This window comes from Mastacembelus armatus, chromosome 9, assembly GCF_900324485.2.
Source record: "Mastacembelus armatus chromosome 9, fMasArm1.2, whole genome shotgun sequence".
In the NCBI taxonomy this organism is placed as follows: Eukaryota; Metazoa; Chordata; class Actinopteri; order Synbranchiformes; family Mastacembelidae; genus Mastacembelus; species Mastacembelus armatus.
In genome coordinates this window covers 7,982,241-8,008,177 of record NC_046641.1, presented here as the reverse complement: position 1 = coordinate 8,008,177, position 25,937 = coordinate 7,982,241, and the positions used below count along the sequence as shown (strand labels likewise).

The 25,937-nt window shown below is 41.5% G+C and overlaps 1 protein-coding gene across 2 annotated transcripts; it reads left to right on the top strand.

Moving 5' to 3' along the window:
- The first annotated feature begins 1,930 nt into the window (after positions 1-1,930).
- On the top strand, positions 1,931-25,800 carry grk5l (G protein-coupled receptor kinase 5 like). 2 transcript variants are annotated; one of them, XM_026321343.1, is made up of 16 exons: positions 1,931-2,431; positions 16,069-16,164; positions 16,256-16,368; positions 19,819-19,896; positions 20,176-20,273; positions 20,461-20,553; positions 21,268-21,331; positions 21,433-21,573; positions 21,675-21,865; positions 22,057-22,094; positions 22,251-22,340; positions 22,434-22,642; positions 22,730-22,867; positions 23,094-23,231; positions 23,352-23,483; positions 23,583-25,800. In XM_026321343.1, exons 1-16 carry the CDS (start codon positions 2,380-2,382, stop codon positions 23,667-23,669), a joined length of 1,758 nt encoding a protein of 585 aa, XP_026177128.1. In that variant the 5' UTR covers positions 1,931-2,379; the 3' UTR covers positions 23,670-25,800. The 2 variants fall into 2 exon arrangements, with proteins under 2 accessions (XP_026177128.1, XP_026177129.1); XM_026321344.2 differs by lacking the exons at positions 1,931-2,431; positions 16,069-16,164; positions 16,256-16,368; ... (1 more) ...; positions 20,176-20,273; positions 20,461-20,553 and having other exon boundaries at positions 21,295-21,331; positions 21,412-21,573.
- The last annotated feature ends 137 nt before the right edge of the window (positions 25,801-25,937 follow it).

The window sequence follows — 25,937 nt, the reverse complement described above, 5'->3', positions numbered from 1 at the left end:
CAAAATTAAAAGCTGAAATATCTGAGTAAATTTAAGACCAACAGCCAGTGCCCTTCTGGTCCTATGTGACGGCACCACAGGTCTAACATGCAAACTACATTATTCCATGTTGCAATGTGGCATCAAGCAAGCGACTGGTACATTTGTTCTGACATTTATGAAAAAATATAATTCACTTGGGTAATTCAGTTTAGGCTGGTGCATCAGACATGTCCTGTTTGTGCAGATAAGAGAGTGCCTTGAGAAAATCGATCCCATCTGCTTTCATCAGTCAATAAGAAGCTTGTTAATCATTTGAGAGATAAACAGAGTTATTATAAAAAAAAGCCGCTGTGCAGAGGCTCTGTTACCGCTTCACAATGTCCTGCACTGCCTACAATAGCACACAGGGCAGCATTCAGTCTAGATGAGTGGTATGAACTAGTGAATTAGTCTGCTGAGATTCAGTGTATGTTCTTTTTTTCATTGCATGCAAAAAGAAATATTCACAAATGCTGTCAAGCAATATACAGTTATAGAAGGATCATTTCCAATTAATTTTCAAAATAAAATTCTTACCTTGAGGAAACCCATAATTGGGCTGTGGTCCTTTGGTGTGCCAAGGACTGTAGGGAAAGGGGATCTAGATTTTCTATTCATGCTTTTGATTAGACAAAAAAAAAAAAAAAAAGCCGCTCTAGGATGTCATGGGTCTTTTAAATTTTTAGAGAACCTGGGGGTTATTCCAGTGCAAGAGAATCATGTAAATGTTGAATGGATGGTTTTATTATGTTTAAAGACCTTTTTTAATCCTTTTAACCTCCTGATTAGCAGAAATAAAAACATGCAACCACATGGTTCATCATGTTAGACACAGAACCTCGTGCTAGTCCTTCAGTTGAATCTAGTCAGTCATGATCTAATGTTCAGAATTACAATACAATTAGCCTATTACAAATTACAATGCTATATTGAATCACAGGCTTTTGTGAAAGTAATGTGTCACTGCAAGATATTTACAATCAACAATCTGTTGCATCACAAAATGATCCAACAAACTAAGCAAACCTATTTCCTGCAGCCAGTCTGACTTATAGTAGTGAAAGCACAATTATTAATTACAACTAATAATAATGAATAATGGATCTGTTCAAATAAAATGTCAAGTTATGTCTTGTCAACTTATGACAATAAGACAGACACTGGAATTAGGCTGTGGCTGATTATTTGTATATGCCTTCATACTTATATCCTCTATTGCTGCTTAATGCAATGTATCCATATTCATATTCATACAACTCATATATTTAGCTCATAATGTGGAAATGTAGCCACCAGAGGGCAACTTTACACCCTCCTGCTAATTTCGCCCTGATATGTGTCACTGCAATAGAAACAAAGTGAACTGAGAGAAGTATATATCTACGAGGACTGACAGCAAAGCTTCCAATAGATACGCATATGTATCACTGCTGATATAATGTGTGACAGTGAAAGTAGCCTGCTTCATATCAGATTCTGTACTTTTACTGGGTGATCTCAGCCCCTGCTCAGGCTGGAGTTGGGTGATTCTTTACCAACAGCCTGAGATGAGGTGTAATGTGACAATTACACCACACAGAAACGTGGAAACACTTGTGTAGGAGGATCATGGCTGCTTCAGTCATAAGCGGTAACAGCTGCAGTGATAAGACAGAAAATTGGAATATCTACGATGTTGTGTAAACAGTTTTATTATAATGTGATCCATCCATCGGTTGCTGTTTTTTTCGCTATAGGGCTACTGTGCTACAACAGGGCGCGTCCAGAAGAAAAAAAACAATAACACAAGTGTTAATGATATTTTTATTTTGCTGACAGATTGGTTGAACTTCTGGTGGAGTTGTTTCTGTCGCTGGCTTGACGCAGCTGTGACAGAGAGGCCCAGCCCATTTTGATTACGCACCAGCATTAGAGGGGGGCGATGAGGTCCTCTCTGGTGCACTCAGCAAACCCTTGCCGTTGTAATGTACAGCCGGTAGTATCCCGGTGTTCACCGCTGTAAAGAATCGGCCCTGTTTGCTCACATCGGTGCCTCCAGCTTAATGATTTTCAGCATCGGACAGATTCCGCAACCAAGTTACGCATGGAATGGTTTTGGGGGGATTGGAGTAGAAATGCAGCGCCGCACTTCCAGCCCACAACAAGAACCATGCTCAGCTTACATTGCAAGCAAATCTATGACATCCTGTCTTATCCCTTATGACTTTGGTATGAGTGAAATTTGCTTGGATTCCGACGAGGAGTGAAGAAAATATACACAGCAAACAAGCTGAGGGACGCTGTTTTCCTTCCAGACGCCTGTGTACCGAAAACCTCTACATTTAGGAATTTTTTTTTTTTTTTTTTTTTTTTTTTTTGATGGAGCTGGAGAACATAGTAGCCAACACTGTACTGCTAAAAGCGAGAGAAGGTGAGTTGACACACAGGGATAAATGCAGACAGTATGCAGGCCTGGCTCAGCACAGCAGCATCACAATTTGCTTTGAATATGCAGAAAAGGTGCAAATGATTGTAACGATCGCGGTCCTAGGTAGCCTGCCTGTAGGGCTCAGCACAGCAGGTAAATCCTACAGATGGGAGTACTACAGACATCCACACATTATACTGAAAACACATCATCTTGTGATCAATCTCAAACAAAAATCTATCCAATCGATTATTACACCATAACCGATTTTGACAGGTCATGTGCGTTTACCCACATATGTAAGGAGGGTGTTTGGGGGGGGGGGTCTGATCTGCCTCCCACATCCGCCTTCGCTGTCTGTAGAAATGAATGCTCTCTTTCGCAACATTATACATGCTGAGGCGCACACACACACACACTGAAGCTGGGAATAACCACTTGATAGTGCGAATAAGTGAGTGCAGGCTGGCAGGCGTTTGGACGGTGATCTGGTGACGTGACTGATGTTGAAATCTTTGAGGCCTGCACAAGCAAAGAAAGAAAAGACTGTTATCATTGTATAAACGGTCAAATGTCTGAGAAGGCCGGATCATGCTGTTTCACCAAATAGCCTGAAATATAATAGCGCATTAACAGCGCTTTTGAAGGAAGACAGGGTCGTGCTGAGGGCAGGAGGAAACCCTGCAGGTAAATATCATGCGGTATGACTCCATGGTTGTTTTCTAATGAGCAGGAATCAGCCAACTGCAGGTTAAACAGGCATAAGTATAATTCAGTGTACTTCCAGCAGTAAAATGAAGCAGAGCCATCTCATATTTGAATGCCAGGAGCCTCATAAATCATTAGATTTGGTCTCAGGATGCCATATATGGGGAGATTTTGTTACATAACTGTAACTTTCATCCATGGGAAAATAAATTTATGAGAAAATCTGCCTTTCCCTTTCCTCACAGTCTTCTGGAGGTCCCACAACCTGTTTCTTGAAACCACAGAGTTACTATTAAAACACCAGCACTGTGCTTATTTGTAAATCTGGTGTTTAATCTCTGAATAATAGTCATACCCTTTTAGGAGGACTACTCTAAATTTGATATGACTCAGTTTTGCGGTCTGTCATGCACACAGTCTCACAAGTGCAGGCGCAAGTTTTGTTGCAGGCAGCACATGGTTTCATGTGGCAGCACTCTCTGTGGAGTTACAGCATGACGCAGGGGAAGACTGCACCTATGGCAGCTCCTTCCTTTTTCTCACAATTCTGGCATGCTTTGGAAGAAAAGGGGGACTGGTTTATAGAGGAGGCAGAGCGAGTTTCCTTAGAAATGAATAGAATAAAGTGATACAAGAAGCTGGCATGCTGTCAGAATTCTTAGGAACAGATGCATTCACCTGTGGGTCAGACTGACGTTTGTTTCATGGGAGCAGAGCATGACTGGGCTGCCTGTATTAAGCTTCATGAATTAATAAGAGCAGTTAATGGCCCATGACAGATCTTGCTTGTCCCAGCTGCTCCGTTGGTGCTCATCCAGTCCCTTCCCTGACTGTGTGTGGGAGAGAAAAGCCTTTTGCAGTTTCTTAGTAAGAGATGAAATGGTTCTTTGAGTTGAAGAACAACTTTTTCAGCAGCTTCATCAGCAGCCATGTGAGAGAGATTAGTTGCCACGAACATAAAATCACATCACAGGTTCTTCTGAGTGTGAATCATTTGAGGTTTAATCTTAAAAGGCTCGGTGGCAAAGGCTGTACAGATTCCTGTTTGCTGGTGGCAACTCCTCTGCTTCTACCCCATATGTGTGGCAGAGTACAGCGTACACAGAGGCTCATTTTAGGTCACATACCAGCAACGGTGACAGAATGTGCATGGAGAGAATAAATAGTGTTTATTCCTGTTTGTTTATGCAAGTACATCTTGAGCCAGAGGTGAACCGAGAGGCATGCATCCTCTGTCCAAATGCTCCCAGGGACGCACAACAGGAAGGCCCAGTTTATAGTGCAATTTTTGCCTTGTTTATGCCAGTATCCTGACACCTCCCATATCAGTACAACAGTTTGAGTGGCAGTGAAGTGTAGAAATGAAAAGCTATACCCCCAGGCCAGGAACAGCAAAACAGGCCCTGTAGCAAATGTGCATCTCTCATTGTCTCTTTTGTGTCAGTGAAGGAGTGATCTGATCGCAATGGTCTGGGTTTTGTCCTGGGAATTATTGCCAGTTATTAATAAAACTAATAGATGGAAGTCCTATTAATGTTGGTGAAGGGAATAAAACTTTAATATCCACTGAAAATAGGCAGTTCTGACCATATTGAAGCATCTCGTTAAGTGGCCACCATCTTACGTAAAGCCAAATGGCAGCCTCTTATACACTTACTACACACCACACACTTGTATCCATCAATTAGATGCAGCCCATAAGTTATTTAATCAAATTGATCATTACATAACAAACTGAGTGGGCTACTGCCATCCGAGCTCCATCATCCAGCGGAGCTGCTCTCCTGTCTCTGTGGAAGACTCCCGCACTACGAAATAAAACCCCCCGACCAGCTTGGTCATCCGAGTGTCATCTGACAACACTGTTTACCATGTCAGAGAAGCAGGAAATTCTGATTAGCTGATCTGAAAAACTCTGCTGTCTATTTTTTGTCAGCTGAGGAAACTTGGGGTCAGAGCAGATTAAAACTAAGTTAGTTAAGCCTGACATTGCTCTTTGTGTCAAGGAGATTTGTTTAGATGTGGAGTCTTCACAATAACTTACACATAGTTCGACTGACTGAGCAGGTTTTATGCCAGGATGTGTGTGTTAACAGATGAGGGGCGTGGGGGTGAATTCCTTTGTTTAAATGTAACCTGAACTCCACTCTGACGAGAGCAACATCAGCGCAGTAGGCCCTGAGCTTAGTGCGGTGTGTGTGTGTCTCTGCCTGCCTCCCCATTCACAACACTTGCTGGCAGTGATCGTAGATTCCAAGCTAGGCGAGCAAACGTCATCGGCTGTCGAAGTGAATGAGAGTAAGGAGGAAAAACTGCATTGCTGCATCCAGATGCCTTTCTGGAATTGCGGTAACGGAGCTGGGATATTTAGTCTGGGCTACCACTCTGCTGTCTGCTGTTGTTCTCATTTGGGCTGTTGTGTGTTTGGGTGTTGTAGTTAAGTCAAAATCAAATCGAAATCCCTACATCTTCAGTGCAGAGGTGTGTTTCATATGGTCAAACCAGTCGACTAAAACTGATACAACACTATAGCAAAATGACCTGAGTTGATGTTCTCAGTTTATTTACAGGTAACTAATGACAGACATGACAGAACCTTATTAGCTGTTCTCTCCATAGGTGCTGCCTTTTTTCACCATCAAACAAAAGATTTAAATACTGACTTTGACAGACCTTGAACCAGACTGGAAAAATGCTTCTTGAAGCTGTTAAAACTGTGAAGTATGTTCCATTCATTAAATGAGTTTTATTTTTTTTTTAAAATCAAGTCTCCATATGTATATAATTCAACTTTGGTGGTGGGGCTATAGATTTAGTCTGTGTGTGGAAGATGAGCGCTGTTTTGCTTGCACAAAAGGAACATGCGTTAAAACCCGTCCTGCCAAGAGGATACCCTCTAGTAAAGCATTACAAAGCGAACTGATTAGTCTAGTCACTACAAGAAGCTATGCATGATACAAGAAATAAGATAACAGACATGAGGTATTTGTACAAGGACTTGTGTGCTTTGAACAGGAACAGTGTCTTGAAGCTCCTGCTGCAGGGGTTTGGGGAAGGATGACCTTGCTTCAGCATGTGGTGCCACAGCAAGTTTCAGCAAGCCAGAGTACCTGTTGTGGTTACAAAATTCTGATGAAATAAGCTGAGTAGCATGTTTGAATCTGCCAAATTAACTATGAAACACAACACAGCTCTTTCTTGTCTCATTTGAATCTCCACCTGTCAGTTAAGGCATTCATGGTAATGTGAGTGTCATGAGTAATAGAGAGTAGACTCTTTGTCCCTGTTGTCACACAAACTGTCTCACCCATTTCCACACAAACAAAAACACTTTCCTAGAGCGCTCCTCCCTCAGAACCCCTCCAAAAGTACGAAGCCATGACATCAACTTTTATTGACTAGTGAGCTTTAATGGAGGGGAGAGTAAAAAGCATTCCATGGAAATCAGTACGTCATTTTCTCACTGGGTTTTCTGATGGGAAAGAAGCAAGGAATAAGCAAATAGCAAATAGCTGTGGGTCATTCATGACCAAAACTCTCTTGGGTGATTCAATTTGATTAAAACAGTAGTATTTTCTTTTTATGTTCTCACTTCCCTGCATGCATGCTTCAACATTAGACCACCTAGGGACAGTGTTCACTGGTGGTCAAGGTTTCTGGTAAGTGTCAATATTAAGTCATGAGCCCAAAATATCCCAAATTTTAGCCATGCTAGAGATGTGCACCACTTTGAGGTCCAGTAAACCCACCTACCTCCATCATCAGTATTTTTATTTTGTCCTGTACTTTGATTTTGTGAGGATCTCTGCTCATTTCTGGTCCAAAACTCTTATTTTGTAGCACCTCCTGTTTCCCTTATTGAGTCCACCTTTACCCTGTCATTATCTCCTTGGTTACCCCCACCTGTGTCTTGTTACCTCCTTCCTCTCTGCCTGCTCCTGACTGGTAATTCTGCCTGCTTTGAATATGCCGATTCCACAGGCATGAGATTACACAGAAACTTGTTTGATCAAACTTGACTTCATGACCCACGCCCCTTCCTTGTCTTCTTTTTCACAGCTCCATTTGGCGCTGGCTTTGTGTTGATGTGCTGACATATTGATAAGCTGTAAAAGTACGCAACATCTGGTTGGCGACTGTGTCCGGCTCTCATTGGCTGTTGTTGGTATTCTGTCAGGGCCTCCCTGATCAGAAATTGTAAATGTCAGACATGTTTGATATATATATGATCAAAGCTTTGGCTCAATCAGAAGCAGCAAAATAAATACTAATAATAAGCCTGTTTGAACAGATACTTGGAAGCCTCAAACCAAGTCTCCTGTCTTTTCTCTCATCTATGCTGCTGTCTGAACTGTCTGCCCACCTACCTGAACTTGAACCTGCCTGTCATGGATCAAGTGCCCTGTCTGCTTTCTGTCACATGACTTTGTCTGATCCATCAGTCCCCCTGCTGGTTCTTCTCCTGCCTTTTCCAGACCCATCTCCTCAGCACCAGTCTTCCCTTTACACAGTTCTGTATTTCTAATTCATTTGCCATCTTTACTTTATTCGACATAACTTCATCATCCCTAAGCCTCTCTCTTTGTTTGTCTTACAATGTGGTCCAGCTGTAGAGTAAAATGTGACAATACAGTCTGGTCAGAAATGGACGAAGCAGACATTTGTTTCATGAGACAGGCGTTGTTTTGGAATTAAAAGGTGAATTTGACTACGTGTATGCCCTGCATTTAACCACAGCCTCCCTGTCAGAGTCTGATTGGATTAGGTAGGGCTCTTATTCATGCATATGCGTAGTTTAGAATTTGTAGCCATACGAGACTGGGCATTTGAAACCCTTAGTCCCTGTCCACTTGTTGACTTAAGGCAGAGTCATCCAACAAGCCAGAATTGTCCACCAGTCGTCCAGAGACTCCACCTGTTCTCAAGCCAGTCTCTGTTCCTATTCCTGCCAGTGATTTGTTCATCCCCCATCATAACCACACTTATTCCTGTTCCTGCCCGTAGTTTGGCTGATCCTGCCAAGTTAACAAATGTTAGCTTCCAAATACACTAGAAAATGGTTAACATTATACCTGCAAAACTCCAGCTGGACACCTAGGTGATGCAGCCTGAGCATTTTAGCATAATGTTTATTCAAGTTTAGCAGAGTTGCTAGAATGGTTGTAGCCCTTTACCTGGATGTTAGCATTGTTGATGTTGGTATGATACCAACAGCAGCAACAGCCTCCCAGAGCTTTGTCACGTCAAGACATATTTGACATATTTGCTTTTTATTATGAAATTTCTATGTGCTATGTACAAATGTGCACAAGTTTTGTGACAAAGTGAATGTGTAAGTGGACATTTTGCTTTGGTGGTTCATCAGATGCTCCTACATACAAATCAAATGTTTTTGCGTGTACTACTTTAAAAACGACATATTTCACACTACAGTGCATATTTAAGATCATTTTTTAAGGCATTTTACTTTTATTTGACAGTTGACAGTCTAGACAGGAAACAAGAGTAGATATGCTTCATTCGTCACCCAACTGTAAATGTTGTGGTTATGTGTTAAAGCTTTTAAGTGAGTATCTCTGAATTAAAGAGCGAGGGCTTTTATCTTCTATCAGCATTTCTGCATGGAGAAAGCTGAGAAGAAGCTTAGATATCAATTTCAAGAGTGTGTTTTGAGTAGGAGTGTGACTCTTTTTTTTTTTCTTGAGTGGAAAAATTCTGCTCGGTGGTTCTTACTATCTCTATTGTTATTGCTGCCTCTACCCACACACACAGTATATGTAACTCAGCTGGATACAACAAGTTCACGCCTGTTCCCTGGGGGTTGTCAAGTGGAATTCTGGGAGTTATAGGAGATAATTATTTAAAATAGAAGTAGACAAAGGCAGCTGACGGAAAGTGAATGCAGAAAAACGTGAATCTTAAAAGCTGAAATACTCCAGGAATGTACTGAGCAGACAAACTGATGATATTTTTGTTTCACCATCTCAGGCAGGTGATTACTTATGCAGCATTTTTATTGTGTCTTGATGTGCTTCCTGTGCACTGCAGTGCCGCCATATGTCTTTAATGGAACACCCAATGAATATTTCATGTGCATTAATCAGGGAATAATCAATAGTGTAACTTTTGAAACTTCCTCCCAAATGTCTCCTGCTGTATAAAGAGCTACATGCGAGACTATGAACTTTTTCATTTTGTACAAATTCAAGCAAACAAGCTAACACACATAAAAGTTCAGATATTTCATGCAGGTCATGCAGGTAATCACAGCAATGGAATTTCTTCTCAGTGAAATCACTAAAGGTAAATAGGAATTAAGGGATCTTTTTGCCTTGCTTAAGTTTTTAAGAGAAGGACACGGTCACGTGTTTATGTGACTAGTCCCACATGAACCACAATTATTTATGGGTTACCTGTGGTCTGGTGACTCTTTACAGACAGTACCTTCAGAGAGAACAATAGAGGAGCTTGTGATATTTAATATTGTGAAAACATAGTCAATCTCAAACTGTGCCTGTTCGTCATTGAGGCTTTATGTGGATTTTTAACAACAGGGAAAAGGACATACAAAATTGCCACTGAGTAAAACGAAAATGCCCCAGAAAACCAGATAAATGGGTTTAAAGCTAAAGGCCACAACACTGTGTCAAATACCTTTTTTTTCTTCCGTGGGATGTTGCCTGAACAAAGACAAAAGGAATGGACTTCAATATAGAGGCAAGACATGGCACAAATATTTTCATGAAGAGAGTGCATGTTTGTGTGTGTATTTGAGAGAAAAAGGAAATGGTGACAGTTTGAGAAAGGTAATGTAGTAACCCTAACCCTGCTTCCAGGATACGTTTTGTGCCGTGTGTGTACATGCACACACCCATGTTTATTGATATTATTCTGCATGCACCGCACCATGTGTTCCATCATTTTGATAAGTCGGGTCTTGTTTTCATTGGGAGCACTTTTCCTGTTTGCTCACTTGTGATGTAACTGCAGAGTTTCAGTCAGAGCGAGAAGAAAGTCATCCCTCATAAAAATTTAAGATTAGACTGCCATAATGTTCAAAACATTTATGGAGGAGAATAAACATGCTAACACCAGCATCCAGTTAAAGCTAGATTCATGTGGACTACACTCTGTCCTCCTGGATTTTTATGGATGAGCAGACAGCATGTATTACCCAGCATGCCATGCACTGTGTGTGTAGCTTTGATCAGTCAGCTTCATGGATTATATAATTTGAGTTTATTGACTCCCCCCCCCCCACATTCTGTCTTTTATTTATTTTTTTGATCCGGAAACTTGTGGCACCTGACTCTTCACAGACACGAAGACTTCTAGTGCTCATGTGTAACTTAGACCCTTGCAAGTTTTCCTGCACATGACTGTTGAGCACACACACACACCTCTAAACTCTCACAGACACAGTTACTCTGGTGACAACTGTCACAGCTCACTGGCTCTGAAGGACCAGTTTGACCATTTGACTTTGTATTAACACTTTGTTCCTGCCCTTGGGCCGGTTGCTATTTATAGCAGTAATGGCATAAATACAGGTGTGTAGTGGCATTTATATAGTTTTTCTAAACATTTTGTTCAGATATATTTGTTGTTACACCAAGGGGCAGTCCGATGGATTGTTGGTTAGCACTGTTGCCTCACAGCAAGAAGGTTCCTGGTTTGAAACCCATCAGGGACCTTTCTATGTGGAGTTTGCATGTTCTCCCTGTGCTTGTGTGGGTTTTCTCCAGGTACTCTGGTTTCCTCCCACAGTCCAAAAACATGTATGTCAGGTTGATTGGTGACTCTAAATTGCCCATAGGAGTGAGTGTGAGTGTGTGAGGTTGTTTGTCTCTATGTGGCCCTGTGATGGACTGGTGACCTGTCCAGGGTGTACCCCTGCCTTTCACCCAAAGAGAGCTGGGATAGGCTCCAGCAGACCCCTGTGACCCTACATAGGGATAAGTAGGTATAGATGATGGAGGGATGTTACATCCTGAATTTACGTCTAAATTGTGCTAAATAGCCGTATATTCTTAAGGTTAAACTAGGTTCAGGTGCTATTTTCAACACAGCACACTTGGTGTGTTGGGACACAGCTGTGTTCTAGAATCGCTACACCTGAACACTCTTTTATTGTCTGTGACAATACACTTTTGAGTTTATGGCTCCTCATTAAGTGGTTTAACATGTGACCTCGATAGCAGCAAAAGGAATATCTGTGTTTCCAGGGAAAACGTGTACGTCACAGATGTTTGCTTTGAGCGTGTTAGCAGATGTTGTAGCCGGATCATCCCGTTATGATTGCAGTAAAAAGAAATACATGGACAGAGAGGCTCATTCATGAGTGTAATAAAGGACCGACATGACATCATGGTGGAATAGGGCAACAAAGAGTGTCTTCCTGCTATAGTCCTCCCCTTCTGCTCAGGTCTGGGCAGCGTTTCCCTCAGCTTCCTGTGGCACAGAGACTACAAACACAAACACACTGGTTAAACCAAACCTTTAAACCAAGTGCAAACTTTAAAATGTCCTAAATTAAAGAAGTTTTTCACATGTAAGTGTAGAAAAGTGGTGAACGAATGTTATGCCACTAGGAAAAAAAGCCTCAGAATTTACTACAGAGTTGAGAAGTGTTACCAAAAAAAATTGAACTTTGTGTCAGATTGATTGCAGTGCTGTTGGCTGGACTCATTTGTACTGTTATGCAAATAAATTGGTAAAGTAAAATATATGTTAGTGTTCATTATCTCCTGCCTTTATCTCTACATCTCTACTTGTATGCCAAGGCCACTATGCAAAAATCATAACTTGCTGCGCAACGTATGATCTAAGAAGGTGTGAAGTACCTTTTCTCTCTTCGTTTACAAGAGATGGATATCTTGTTAGATGTCACGTCGATGCTTCTTGCTATAAAGTAAAGATGTGTACTGTTTAGAATTTCTCTGTAGTGTCTGAGAAGCAGGAAGAGGATGTTTCAGAAAGAGTGCCTGTGCAAACATTTCTTCTTTGCTTGACAGTCTGCTTTGCATACACAACAATATCTTTACATGCAGAGCTTATGCAAATAAATTTCAAATAATGCACATTTGGACATTGTGGGCGAGAAGGAAGAGGGATACTTTGAGAGAATAAAGGTGTCTGTATTATATTCTGGTTGTTGGCTTCACTGGTACCTCACTGACCACCACGGTATGACTCAACTGCGAGGCCGACATTTAACAGAGAAAGGAGGTGATGTGAGAATGAGCGAGAGTTGGATAATCAGAAACAGATAATCGGTTGTTTGTGAACAAGAATGAAATTTGAGGTTGATGCAAGGAGGAGACGAGTGTGAAGAGTCACAGAAATCTACCAAAATCTTTCTCGCTTTTTGTTCAGTGTAGGTGTAGAGAATAGGACGTATTCACAGCCGTCCTCTCTGCCAGTGCTTTCACACCACATTCTGTTGCAGATGTAGTTGTTACATATATGCCAGATGCAAAGTGTGAGTTTCAGGATGTGGTTGTGGCAGCTTGTCCATAACAGATCAGGCTGCACTTCTGGAGTGACAATGATAAGTGGAGGTGTTTGATGCCTATATGGTATATGGGATGGTGTGTGTGTGTGTGTGTGTGTGTGTGTGTGTGTTTGTGTTTGAGTGACATACTTATTAATGGCTTGGATTCTTTTGTGTGTCCACACTTTTTGAATATAACCTCACAGCTAAACGGGATATGTCTGAATATGTGGATGGATGGACTGCAGAACTGCCCGAGTCAGTTACATCGAGCATGAGAACATTACTAGAGAGACTAGAGAGAGTACAAACGCTGTGCGCACACGTACACATACACACACACATGCACAGATGTTTGGGACATCGGTAACCCCCTGGTGTTGGGCCAGACGGATGTCGTTCCCTCTCTGACCTTATTTTTGCTTCACTTGACATGCCTTGATGATGTCAAAGCTGCTAAGCAGAAACATAAATAAAGGGCGGCGACCACACTGCCCGCATGGAACAAATTAGACTGACAAGTTCCTGTGTGCAGCGTACCCACGGTGCAGTGCATATTTCTACTCATGTGTAAGTGACAGACCTTGAGAGAGAGCATGGACTGTTTAACAGAGAAGGAAATAACATAGAGAGTGAGGACAAGTGGGTTTATGGATGAAATTTACAAGCATATTCATGCTTTTAATAGCCTAATTTCATTAAACGGGAACCCAGAGTTATGGATCTGGACATAATACAAAACTCTTTTAATTTGAAAACTCAGCACTTCCTTTTATTTTGATACAATCCTGTTGTAAACTGTCCCTCCAGACCCGGTTTGTTACATCCTGACAGAGTATTTCCTGTTAAGTGAACAGATATACAACAGCTGACACTAATTCACAAACATGAGAGATGTCAAAAGACACAGGGACCAGACTTTCTGTGTGTCTTACTTATTAAATCCTGAAGTATGACTCCCGTGCGTAATAATTTCATGTTTGTGGGAGTGGGTGTGTGTGTGTTTGCCTATGGATGTTCAGGTCTTTGCACCCAACAGGCCTCTGCTGTTACTCATAGTTGTTTCTGAAATCCTAACATAGTGTGTTAGAGCTGGACTCATTATACCTGCTGACAGGGATATTGGTAGAAGAGTTTTGAGACTTTCATTTCCGCTAAATTTACCAACAGTTTTTTTTCCCCCCACGTACAGCGAAGAAAGGCATTTAAGGTTTTATTAGCAATGATAACTATGTTATAATTGGCACAATTGAAGCACCTTGAAAATCCACAACAACGTTTGAAAAGATAAAGGCAGGAAACAGAGAAAAAGCGGAAGGTGAAGGACATGAGGAACAAGAGAAAATGAAAAATAAATAGAGTTGAAGAGCGGTGACAAGGACGGAAAACAGGACACGGAATGAAAAAGGACGGACTCCATTATTTCTTGTTGTCTCAGCATTGTGTGGAAGTTGAATGACTGGGTGGAGCGCTGATGTTTGGTACAATTATTTGACATGGCATTGACCCTTGACAGGAACTGTATGCCATTTGGTGGATGCTTTCATCCCCATTACAGTAGCACAAGTGCATTCATTTTTAGCACGGTGACCCCCGTAGGCAATGACCTCCTCTGCTCCCTGTGCTGTTGTGGTGTTTGGCAGATGTTATGTTTTTATTATTAAAAGACAATCAAATATTGGACCTCACAACAACACAACACAGTTTACTGACATGTTGTTGTGGAGCATAACTTTGCCTATTTACTGCATAATAACTGGTGCTTACATAGGGAAGTGTAAGTGTTTATAGCTTGTTTGATCTACAGTAATGTTGATGAGGAGCAGGTGCTGGTAGTTAATTGTCTAAGGGGGTTTTTTGACCTGAGTTATTAATACACTGCCTGTGGTGGAATGACATTCTGTGTGTGAGATAAGGTGACGTAGGGCTGTTTAGTTTAAAAATACCCAACTTGATGTTACAATAATAGTCCCTACAAGTATGTAAAAGCCTTTTTGAACAAGTAAGGAATGGATACAATGGCCAGTTAACTTACTATCTTCGTTAGTAACCTGGCATGACTTCCAAAGCCTCTGAGTCTATAATTAGCTGTGTTATACAACATAAGTTTACTTAGGTTATGTTAGAAAGGCCTTGTTCCTGACTGACACACCCGCTGTACAAGAGCCAAGAAGGCCCTGGATGATATGATATCAGAGTTTATACTAACTCAAGCAGCTCTGTCCTTTCTTTATTGGATTTGGGAAAGTTTAGACTCTAGCATTAGACCGTTGTTATAGTCATCATCTCTGAAATGGCTACATCTGAATTCATCATTCACAAGGACAATAACTGTGATTCAATAGCTTGACCACAGCAGTTTCACATGATATAAAGAATAATAACCATAACATGCTGATTTGAGTCTTTAATGTTCACATTATTGAGTATAATTGGGATTTTGTTCATTCTCATATAATATTACAAGACAGCACAGTGTATTGGAGATCTAATTGTGCGATCAATGTCAAATGGTAGTGTGGGGAAGGAAGAGGTAGTAATGCAAGAGGCTTGATGGGAAAACTGCTAAAGCTTTCACTCAGAGGCTCCAGCATGACGTAGTCCCTCTCACATTCTTGAGTTATTACTTAAAGATGTGTGTTTGTCACTGCTGCTCCTGCTCTCATGCTCTTAACGTTGCCGCTCATATGGGCAACTGCTGGAGGAAATACTTGCAGCTGATTATTGGTTCTTTAACGCAGTGTTGGCATTTTAAGAAAAAAAATAAATAAGGCAAGACATGGTGTAAGGCACAGCAAGCTGGAATGGGTGGGAAACAATGAAAGTTGTGTTTAATCCCATTCAGTGGCGACTATATGAAAAAAGTCAGGTGATTTTAACATTAGGTTAGGTGGGAAATGTGAATATTTAAGACTAGAGAAATTGCATTAATGGATAAATACACAGTGACTTTCGTTTGAAGATCTAAGGAGACGAGGTAGATTTAAGTGATTTTCTTGTTCATGATGATGTTCCTTGCAGCAGGAAGCTGTTGAAGGATTATTCAGAGCAGTGGAATCCAGTTTGGCAAAGTCCTGGGTTCTGATGGGAACTGAGTCCATCAGAATAGGCTTTCTGTCTGCGTGGACACAAACACGCACACACACACACACACACACACATATTAAACACACACTGTTCCACTTTCAGAAAACTACTGAGTGAGGGAAAACGTCAGTAGACAGAGGAGAGATTTACAGAGGAAGTGAGACATAATCTATGAATTATATATGCACACTGAGACTATGATTTCATTCAGGGGAGAGCCCACACTCAACCCCCCTCTTTTCCCCACTCCTTTTAGCCATTAGGCTTTCATTTGGTCGTCACTGATGAAAATAAACTTTGACAACTTTATGAAGTTGCTTCATATAACATGTTTTTTTTTCTGTCGCCACAGGTGGAGGAGGAAAGCGGAAAGGCAGGAGCAAAAAATGGAAGGAGATCCTTCGCTTTCCCCATATAAGCCAGTGCACTGAGCTGGGAAACAGCAACGGTACCTGTTAATGTGTGCTCACCTCCATCTGAAGCGTGTGTCTTGGTTGGCTTTGTGAAAAGTGTGTGTAATCTTTTTTTTCTTTTTGCAGAAAGGGACTATGTCAGCATCTGTGAGAAACAGCCCATTGGACGGCTTCTCTTCCGTCTTTACTGTGAGACCAAACCTAAGCTGCAACGATGCATCCAGCTACTGGATGCTATGGTACACGCACACGCGCACGCGCACACGCACACGCACACGCACACGCACACACACACACACACACACACACACACACACACACACACACACACACACACACACACACGCACACGCACACAGTGAGTGGGCGTCTTTTTACCAGAATGGTAACTTGGAATCCCAGAATATCTCCAGGAAAATGTGGGGAAAGTAAACAATCCACTCTCTTTTTCCCTTTAATAATTACCCCCAAACAACTATTGTCCAATCACAGCTTAGCAACTGTAGCTGGGAACAGCAGGACTGCGAAGGTCTGGATTTCTCCAGTTGCTTTCTCCAGTGCATGTACCCATTTTGAATATTATTATGTCTTATGTTATTAAATCGCTGTTATCAGTTTGTCATCAGGAGAAGACGAGGGTTAGGACAGTCCTACTCCACCTTCTAATAGCTCATTAGGTAATTATCATATGTCAGACATTTGTCACAAAAAACATAGAATATGTATTTTTTTAAAAACGCCTGAGACAGAGTAATTTGCCATCATTTAGCTTATGCTGGCTTGCTTAAATCTCATAGCAATATTTGCTTTTAGCTTTTTGTTTACATTTCTGAAGATTCATGTATTTTGGAGAGGCTGGAGGCAGTCCCAGCTGCCAGTGTAGGCTGACACATGACGAGAGGCAAACATTCACACCTATGGCCAATTTAGAATCACCGATGCACCAAACTGGCATGTGTTTGGCCTATGGGAGGAGGCTGGAGCACCCCTGCAGACATGAGGAGAACACAGAAAGGCCCAGGTCAAACATGGTGCCAGAACTTTCTCTGAGACAACAGCGCTAACTACTTCTCCACTCTGCCCTGCTTAAAGATTAATATATATATATATATATATATATATATATATATATATTATTTTTTATGTGAATTTTAAGTAGTAAATCTGTCACCATTATTGCGAACTCTATGCTGTAAAGACTGACAGGCATAGCAACAGCAACAGTAATGAACAATGGAGGATTAGTGAAGGGCCCAAGTGTGATTATGTTGTTAAGAGTAGCAGGACAAATAGCACCTTTCCTGGATGATTTCAGGTCTAGAAAACACCCGTCCACTGTTTTCAGTGCACTCACTTTGATTACAGCATATCCTGAAAGTACGCTGGTACTGGGTCATGCAGCCAGAGACAATTAAACTGAGTAGTGATCAGTAAACCAGCGAACCCCCCCTGCCCCCAAAACCACCCACTCCCTTTCATCCAGCTTGCCCCCCCCCCCAACTCTCCTTTTGCGTCTAGACAGAATACCTCCCACATGACACATATAAGTCTTTATCTATGCCCAGAATATCTTAGCGGGAATGTGACAGGGCAGAAAGGACAGCATTGTTTCCCACACCACCCATTTCAATCCCAACAGCCCCCCGCCACACACATCCGAACCCTCGCCTTCTCTGTCCACGTCACCCACCCGGCCCTAAAAGTCACCGTCACCCACTGTGAGGGGGAAACCATTTAGACATACTCAAACCAAACACACATTGGAGCTAAATCTGCAGTGTATGTGAGGCCGTGCTGAGTATTGAGCATTATACTGACCACTTTACTGACAATAAATCAGACCTGAGGGTGATCACAACCAGGCAGGTGCTTGTATTTCAAGTGATTAAATAACAGTCCTGTGTACTTATGAGTTTGACTAGAAACAGCTTTATTATGTAATCTTGTCACCATGCTTCCCAGAATGGAAGTAAACTAGATTGTACTAGGTTGCTGATTAAATTTGAAAAATATTGAGTGGGGGAAAAAAAAAATCTGGAGCAGTGTGTAAACCATGAGAAAGCATGAACGCAACTGTTCAGGAGGAAGAGGAAGTGTCTGTATGTTTTGGTGTTTTTAGCAGAGGAAGAGTTTACATCATGAGAAGGTGTGTGTGTACAGTTTTATGTGTTTCTATGTAGGGCAAAGGGGCGTCTTCTTTTCCCTTTTGCTGACCCCCTGCCAACAAAGGGTTGGAGTCAGATTCGTTTAGACTGTATGCGTGTCTGTGTGTGTCTGTGTGTGTCTTTGTGTATCTGTGTTCTCTGTAGCCACAGATAACAAAGCCTTAGTTAACCAACACTTGGCAGCAATCACAATTAGCTATTTATCTGTCCCCCGTGCATGTATGTACACATCTTGCAGTCAAACTCCGGTTCTCCTGGTATAAGTCTATGAATGTAAACATACAGCATGTTTTTATTGCTGGACGTCTTCTGGCTGTGTTCTGGGCTTGTGTGTATACATTATAAAAGTATATACGTATGTGTGTTTTGTAGCGGAAAGCTGGTGATGCTCGTGTGACACACTGTGACACTCCAGGACCTCAAGGAATCCCACCGTGTTTACTGTCTGGTTGCCAGGCAACACAGGACCATGTTGGAAAAAAGCCACAGTTAGAAAGACTCGAGCCAGTGTGCAGCATTGGCGCCATGTTGCTTTGCCCCTTTTTGAGAAGTTAAAAAGTGCTGGCTACGAAAATTAGAGCGCTCTTCACGTTGTTGCCCATGTGAGATTTGCAATATGTCCAGCGTGTAACAACTGAACCTGTTCTTGTCAACATATGTTCCAACAAGGTGCTAAGGTCTGCATATGTTTATGTGAGACTTACGATGACACACAGAGATACAAAGAGGTTCGTGTCTGAGAATTGGCATTAAACAACAGCTCCATCGTACAAGTGAGAAAACAAATACATCTTTTCCTCAATAACAGCACAGAAACAGAATTTGACTTGCATTTTTGCTTTTTCACAGTTAAAAAGCAAAGAGAGAGGGGGGAGGCTTTATTTTTGATCTGGCTTTAGTCTTTCTGGCCTAAGACTGGATCCTAAATCATCATCGGCGTAATTTAAATGGTCATATTTTTTAGGAACATTTCCTTTATCTCAGGCTTTTTCTGGTTAGATGATTATAAAACACTTGACATGTGTTTATGTTTTTTCCCATTAAAGTACTTTATTTCCTACGTGTGTGTGTGTGCGCGCGTCTGCGTGTGTGTGCGCGCGTGTGCGTGTGCGTGTGCACGTCAGGCTCTGCTGATAAAGTTAAGTTGAATTATCTTCACCAAGCAGATAGTATTTGTTAAACCCAGGACAGTTTATGTTAACGTGTCATAGATGAAGTTCTTTCTAATGAGTGGTGTTTTAGTACTGCAAACAATGTATTTGTATTTGGTGTCTTCATGCTTGTGTAAGTGTAACACAAATAAGTGCCAATTCCTAAAGAGTAACAGTTTATAAAGCATTAGTAAGTCAGGGCACTAGAGTGGATAAAATGTCATGGTAGACGAGGAGGAACACAAGCTGAGAAAGGTTTTCAAATTTTTAGATTTTAAATGTTATTGTAGTCTTACATATTAAACATTAGCAAATTATCTACTAATCACTAATGTCATTAATGACCATAGGTATTTTTTTTTTTTTATTGTAGGAAGACTATGAGGTGACACCCGATGAAAAAAGAAAGAGCAGAGGGGACCAGATCATCAAGACTTTTCTTTCAAAACAAGTAAGTGTCTTTTTCTGAATTTAGTAACCTTAGGAAAAGAAAAATCAGAAAACAATGTTGAGCTACAGCAGAAAGAAAGCCACTCACAAGGGTACGTACGAGAGCGTAGTAATTCAATGCATGCAGTAAATAAACAAAAAAAGCATTTGGACATACTGTGTTAAGAAGTGTGATTCTTCTCAGGTTGATATAGTGTGTGTAATTAATAGTAATTTATTTGTGTGTGTGTGCGTGTGTGTGCGTGTGCGTGTGTGTGTCTGTGTACATGTGTTGATGTAGTCACCTCAGCGTGTAGACATAGCAGAAGACTTTGCAGACCAGTGCAGAGAAAACCTTGAGCTCAGTCCATGTAAGGAGATCTTCAGCAACTGCCGCAAGTGAGTCACCACTCTGTCTTTATTCACTCTCACCTGTCCCCCGGACTCTCACCTGTTTTCTGTTTGCCTCTGTCTTTAAACTTTCTATGTTTTGTATGCACGTAACAAACAGCAATGATCCCATCCCTGTTTGGTTGCTGGATTTTAACTGCTCCTACTGAGCCTGCTGTGTTGTATGTCGAACCAGGGCTGTCCACGACTACCTGAGTGGAGCTCCATTTGCAGACTACCAGAACAGCATGTACTTTGACCGATTCCTGCAGTGGAAGATGCTGGAGAGGTACACTTATTGTCTATATAAGTTGTTTTCTGTGCAGAGGTATATTAGTGAAGTCAGTTATATTATTATAAATGAAGAAGGATTGCGTTAGATAATATGTACTTAATAAAGTGGTCACTGAATGCAGTTACCTTTAAACGACAGTAATAATTGTCCTGTCTGTTTTAGGGACTTCCTCTGATGTGTATTTCTTTCTCAGTGAGGTGATTTTCAAACTGAAATGAGAAAAACAAACAAGTAGCCCAGTTGTCCAGCAATTTTCAGCACTTTAAACTTTGGCTTTAAAAAGCACAATTTGCAATATAGCTAATGAGGTGATCCCATGTTTTGCATGTAAAGTCTTAAATTGCAAGTACATACAGTTGTAATTCATTAAGAAGTTACAGTGCACTTCTTATTTAAACACACGTAAATAATATAATTTCTCACAATATGAAAAATTGACGGCACAATTCAGTTCAGCGACATCTCAGAGGAGTAGATCACATCAGACAAGAAATCATTTTAGGCATATATATGTCAAAGGCAGTTAGGAGTAAAGAGCAGGCTTTCAGAGCAGTCTTGATTGTATCCGTGTCTGGAAAGTGAAATTGCGTCCAAGAGGCCCCACCCTCTGTACAGGAAACAGACTCAGGATGGTATTGAATATCTCTGTCCTAATCAATACTATATGAGTGTCTGTTAATGGATTTTGCTGTGTCTGTGTTCTGTCAGGCAACCAATCACGAAAGACACGTTCAGACAGTACAGAGTGCTAGGGAAGGGAGGGTTCGGAGAGGTAAGAGATACAGTTTATGATGATGGCAATAAATGTTGTTGATGACAGGACTTAAATTATAGCGATTTGAATACATGCAGGGTTTTTGTTGTTCTTCTTAGGTGTGTGCCTGCCAGGTCAGAGCAACAGGGAAGATGTACGCCTGCAAGAAGCTGGAGAAGAAGAGGATAAAGAAGAGGAAAGGAGAGTCCATGGCACTCAACGAGAAGCAGATTTTAGAGAAAGTCAACAGTAGATTTGTTGTGAGTATTTGCAGCACACTGCAGTTATTATCTTTCAGTCTCTTTTGCATGTGTGTCTAAGCACTTTCACATCATTTATAATGTTGTTTTGTTTCTTCTAGGTGAGCTTAGCATATGCATATGAGACCAAAGACGCTCTGTGTCTGGTGCTGACCATCATGAACGGTGGAGACCTTAAGTTTCACATCTACAATATGGGCACGCCGGGTTTTGAAAAAGACAGAGTCCAGTTTTATGCTGCTCAAATCTGCTGTGGACTTGAGCACCTCCATAGAGAATCTATTGTTTATAGGTACCACTGTAAATATTATTACAGTCTTAAATGTATTTTGAGATCAGCTGATATCAATTAGATTCTCAATGCAGTTTTCTTTAGTTTTACTGTTTTCTTCAATCAGGTTTTAAAATTCTTTAAGAATTTCTTGAATGCTTTATTTAATGTTGTATTTTTAACACCACACTCATATGCTGTATTATTTGTAGGGATTTGAAACCAGAGAATATCCTATTAGATGACAACGGTGAGTTCATCAACTCAGATTTCTTGTTATTGCATTGCACTGCATTTTGCTGCCGATACACAGTTTCAAGCTACATAAAGTGCTTCGTAATCCATTGAGCTTTCAATCAATGGATTGAAAGCTCATGCTCTCCCACTCACCACTGCTTTGCTGCAGGACACATCCGTATTTCTGACCTGGGGTTGGCCATCAAAGTGCCTGAAGGAGAACTCATAAGAGGCAGAGTGGGGACTGTGGGATATATGGGTAAGGAATGATGCACTCGGCAGTTCCAGGAGTAAATTCACCTGAGTAATTACCAAGCTTTAACCATAACAACCTGTTTCCCTTTCTCCACAGCTCCAGAGGTGATAAACAATGAAAAGTACGGCATGAGTCCCGATTGGTGGGGGCTGGGTTGTCTTATTTACGAGATGACCGCCGGACGGTCGCCCTTCCGCGCCCGCAAAGAACGAGTGAAACGGGAGGAGGTGGAGAGGAGGGTGCAGGAGGAGGAGGAGGAATACAGTGAAAAGTTTACAGAGGACACCAAGGGCATCTGCAGAATGGTAAGGTGTGACAGAAAGACGTCTGTATGGAGAATTTGGATGGGTGATGAATAATTTAATGATACAGCTCTGCTTCTGTTCACCCAGCTGCTGACCAAAGACCCTAAGCAGAGGCTGGGGTGCCAGGCAGACAGAGCAACAGGCGTCAAGGCCCACTCATTCTTCAAAAACATTAACTTCAAGAGGCTAGAGGCTGGAATAGTGGAACCTCCATTTGTGCCTGATGTGAGTAGTTTATGTTACTGTACACGCTACATGTTTAAAGCAATCACAAGTGTAAAACTCTCAGTAATTACTTCTGAGAAAGGAATGACATCCTTTCACTCACTAAAATGGCCAGAAAAACTCGTCCTTTTCAAGTGAAATTCCATGATTATAAATTATCAAGATAAACTTGTCTCCTGTTTTTCCTCTCGACCCTGTCTTTTTCATGGTCGTTGCCCTCTCCCAGCCTCGGGCAGTGTACTGTAAAGATGTTTTGGACATAGAGCAGTTCTCCACAGTGAAGGGAGTGAATTTGGACCAAACAGACAATGACTTCTACTCCAAATTTGCTACGGGCAGCGTTTCCATCCCATGGCAGAATGAGGTAAGTGTGTGTTTTTGGAAGCTCAAAGCAGTTACTGACTGCTGATGGAAGTCACCGAAGTTCATTTTCACCAAATCTTTTATTTCTTTTCCTCTCCTTCTCTCTTTTTCTCTCCTTCAGATGATAGAAACTGAGTGTTTCAGAGATTTGAATGTGTTTGGGCCTCAAGGGACAAGACCTCCAGATCTGGACTGGAATCAGCCACCAGAGCCACCCAGACGCAGCCTGCTGGACAGGATCTTCAGGAGGCATGTAAGTAAACATGCAAAACTCACTCAAAACCCACACACACTCATACAAATTCATATGCACGAATCTCTCTCTCTCTCTCTCTCTCTCTCTCTCCTGTAGCACCCAGAAGTGTCATCTATTTCCCACAGCCGTGTGCAGTCTTCCAGTGTAAACTCTGTGGACTCCATGTCCAACTCTGCCCCCTAGTGGCACGGTGACAGTGTGGGAGCCACACACACACACACACACACAAACAAACACAAAAACACACACACACACACTCACACACACACGCACACACACACAAAAGGAAGGAGCGCTGAAGGGCTTCCCCGCTGCTGATTGGTCCACAGCTGGGGCCTGAGCAGCAGCTGTGGACTGCCTGTTTAAAAGCCTAAATGGTCAGCCCGTGAGGGGGAGAGACGACCAGGCCCTGAGACCTCCGGCCATTTATAGTGCGATGGTCAATGTTGCAGAGATGTTTGGAAATATTGGGGCGAACCTTACTTACCCTCAGGATTGTTGGACTATAGAGCAGAGCCACTGATGTTGAAGAAAGAAGAAGATACAAAATCAAGCTAATATTCAGGGGATCCACTGTATAATAAGACCACCACAGGGAACAGAAGATGGGGGGTCTTGGTGAATTTTTGTTTCTCCAGAAAAAGAACTTATTTTTCACTAATTTTCTGTCTTTTACTTTCTGGCCTGTATCATATACCAGTACCTCTCCATCTATTTACAGAACACCATCTGTACAACTCATACTCTAACTTATTTTTATTTCTCTGTATTTCCACTTCCCATACCTCAAATCAGTCTTTAAACATTCAGAACACATCACCTCAACAACCTCAATACATGTACATTGCCTTGCGTACACTCAGGCCAAAGATTACGGTTTAGTTTTGTGATACTATTGTCATGTTGATTTATTGGTTTTTGAAGGTTTTTAGCTGTTTGTTGTTTAGAACCACAAGAGGATCCGAGTGTGTGATCCGTTTTATACACTTTCTCTAAGTATGAGCCTGCAGACATATCATATTGCTTAAAGCACACATACAGTACATACATACACAGTCAAATAGACGGACGCCTGTAGACAGAATAGTGCGAATCGTTATTGTGTTTTCATTTCATGGACAAGTGTAAGTATGGACAGCTGTAACACTTTTGCTTCCGCATACCTCATTCCACTGACGTTACCATCATATACACACACACACACACACACACACACGTCTCCCACGGTTGACAGTGTCACTTTACATTTGGCATTATGTGGAGTTTAAAAACAATTAATATGCTGTACAGAAATGGACATATTTTGATTTCTTTGTTCAGTTTTCTGCATAGTCCCCATGTAGTGGAGAGGAACACATGCACTCAGCCTGACTTACAAGTTGCACAATTTAACATGACGTCATGCTGTTTTGTCACCAAATGAAAATGTTTTTACCTCTTATCATTAAGGCACATTAATATACTCTCATATGCCGCTTGTTTTCTACCGTGCATCCGAAATGAAAGTGTTCTTGCTCTTCCTTTGCCTTTTCCATTTAAAATATATTGCTGCCTAGACATTGTGGTCACGTGTACAGTACAGGTTTTTATATTCTGCTCCTTTACTCTGAACATGCTCTTAAAAATGCCTCACAAACCTTAAGCGTCTTCCTCTTGTTTTGTGTCCAACTGTGATTCATGAATTTGCCTGAATTTTATTTAATCAGTCCAGTTCATACATGTCAGAGCAAAGAAAGACAGGAAGACAGCAGAGGATCCTGCAAACACCGCACGATGAAGTGGCCTTCTCACAGCAGCACAGCCAGTTAAAAACAGAGGAAGAGCTCAGTCTCCTCAGTTTGTTTTAAGAATGTGGTATTTTACATATTTGAAGTAGTGAAAGCTGGTCCATGCAGTAATTTTAATCGTCCTTACCAGTCACAAGCCTGTTTCTCTCTCTCTGTCTCTCTCTGTCTCTGTCTCTCTCTCTCTCTCTGCGTACGTGTTATAAAAAATAAAAATTCTGAATCAGACTGAAGTGCCTCCTTGTTAGCATGATCTCCTGGACAATGCCCACGCAGACATCAGCACTTTGTTAAGTTTTTGACTGCCATGCTCTGATTGTTTCCCTGGGGAATGTGTCAACACAAATACACACAGACTCACACAGTTTGGTGGAAGTGAAGGGAAGCAGCAGTGAAGGATAAAGAGAGGAGGGAGTTGATAAGGAAGTTTTCCTTAGTAATGTGATGTACAGCAAAGTGCTGAGTGCATGTGGAAGCCAAACCCACTGTGTCTTTCAAGTGTCAATAAACTCTGTGCTATAGTTTGAAGACTCCACAGTTCTCCTGCCTCTTTATTTCCATTTTTTTCACCATTTGGTTATAGTTTCACATGTGCATGGGGGAGCTGACAGAAAAACTCTTTAGAGATACTACACTGCTATACTACAATAATAACATCTGTTATGCA

Coding starts and splice junctions, on each gene's coding strand:
- grk5l (XM_026321343.1), top strand. CDS start 2,380: ATGGAGCTGGAGAACATAGTAGCCAACACTGTACTGCTAAAAGCGAGA. Junction 21,866..22,056: donor AGAGAATCTATTGTTTATAG/GTACCACTGTAA, acceptor TATTATTTGTAG/GGATTTGAAACCAGAGAATA. Junction 23,232..23,351: donor CCATCCCATGGCAGAATGAG/GTAAGTGTGTGT, acceptor TCTCTCCTTCAG/ATGATAGAAACTGAGTGTTT.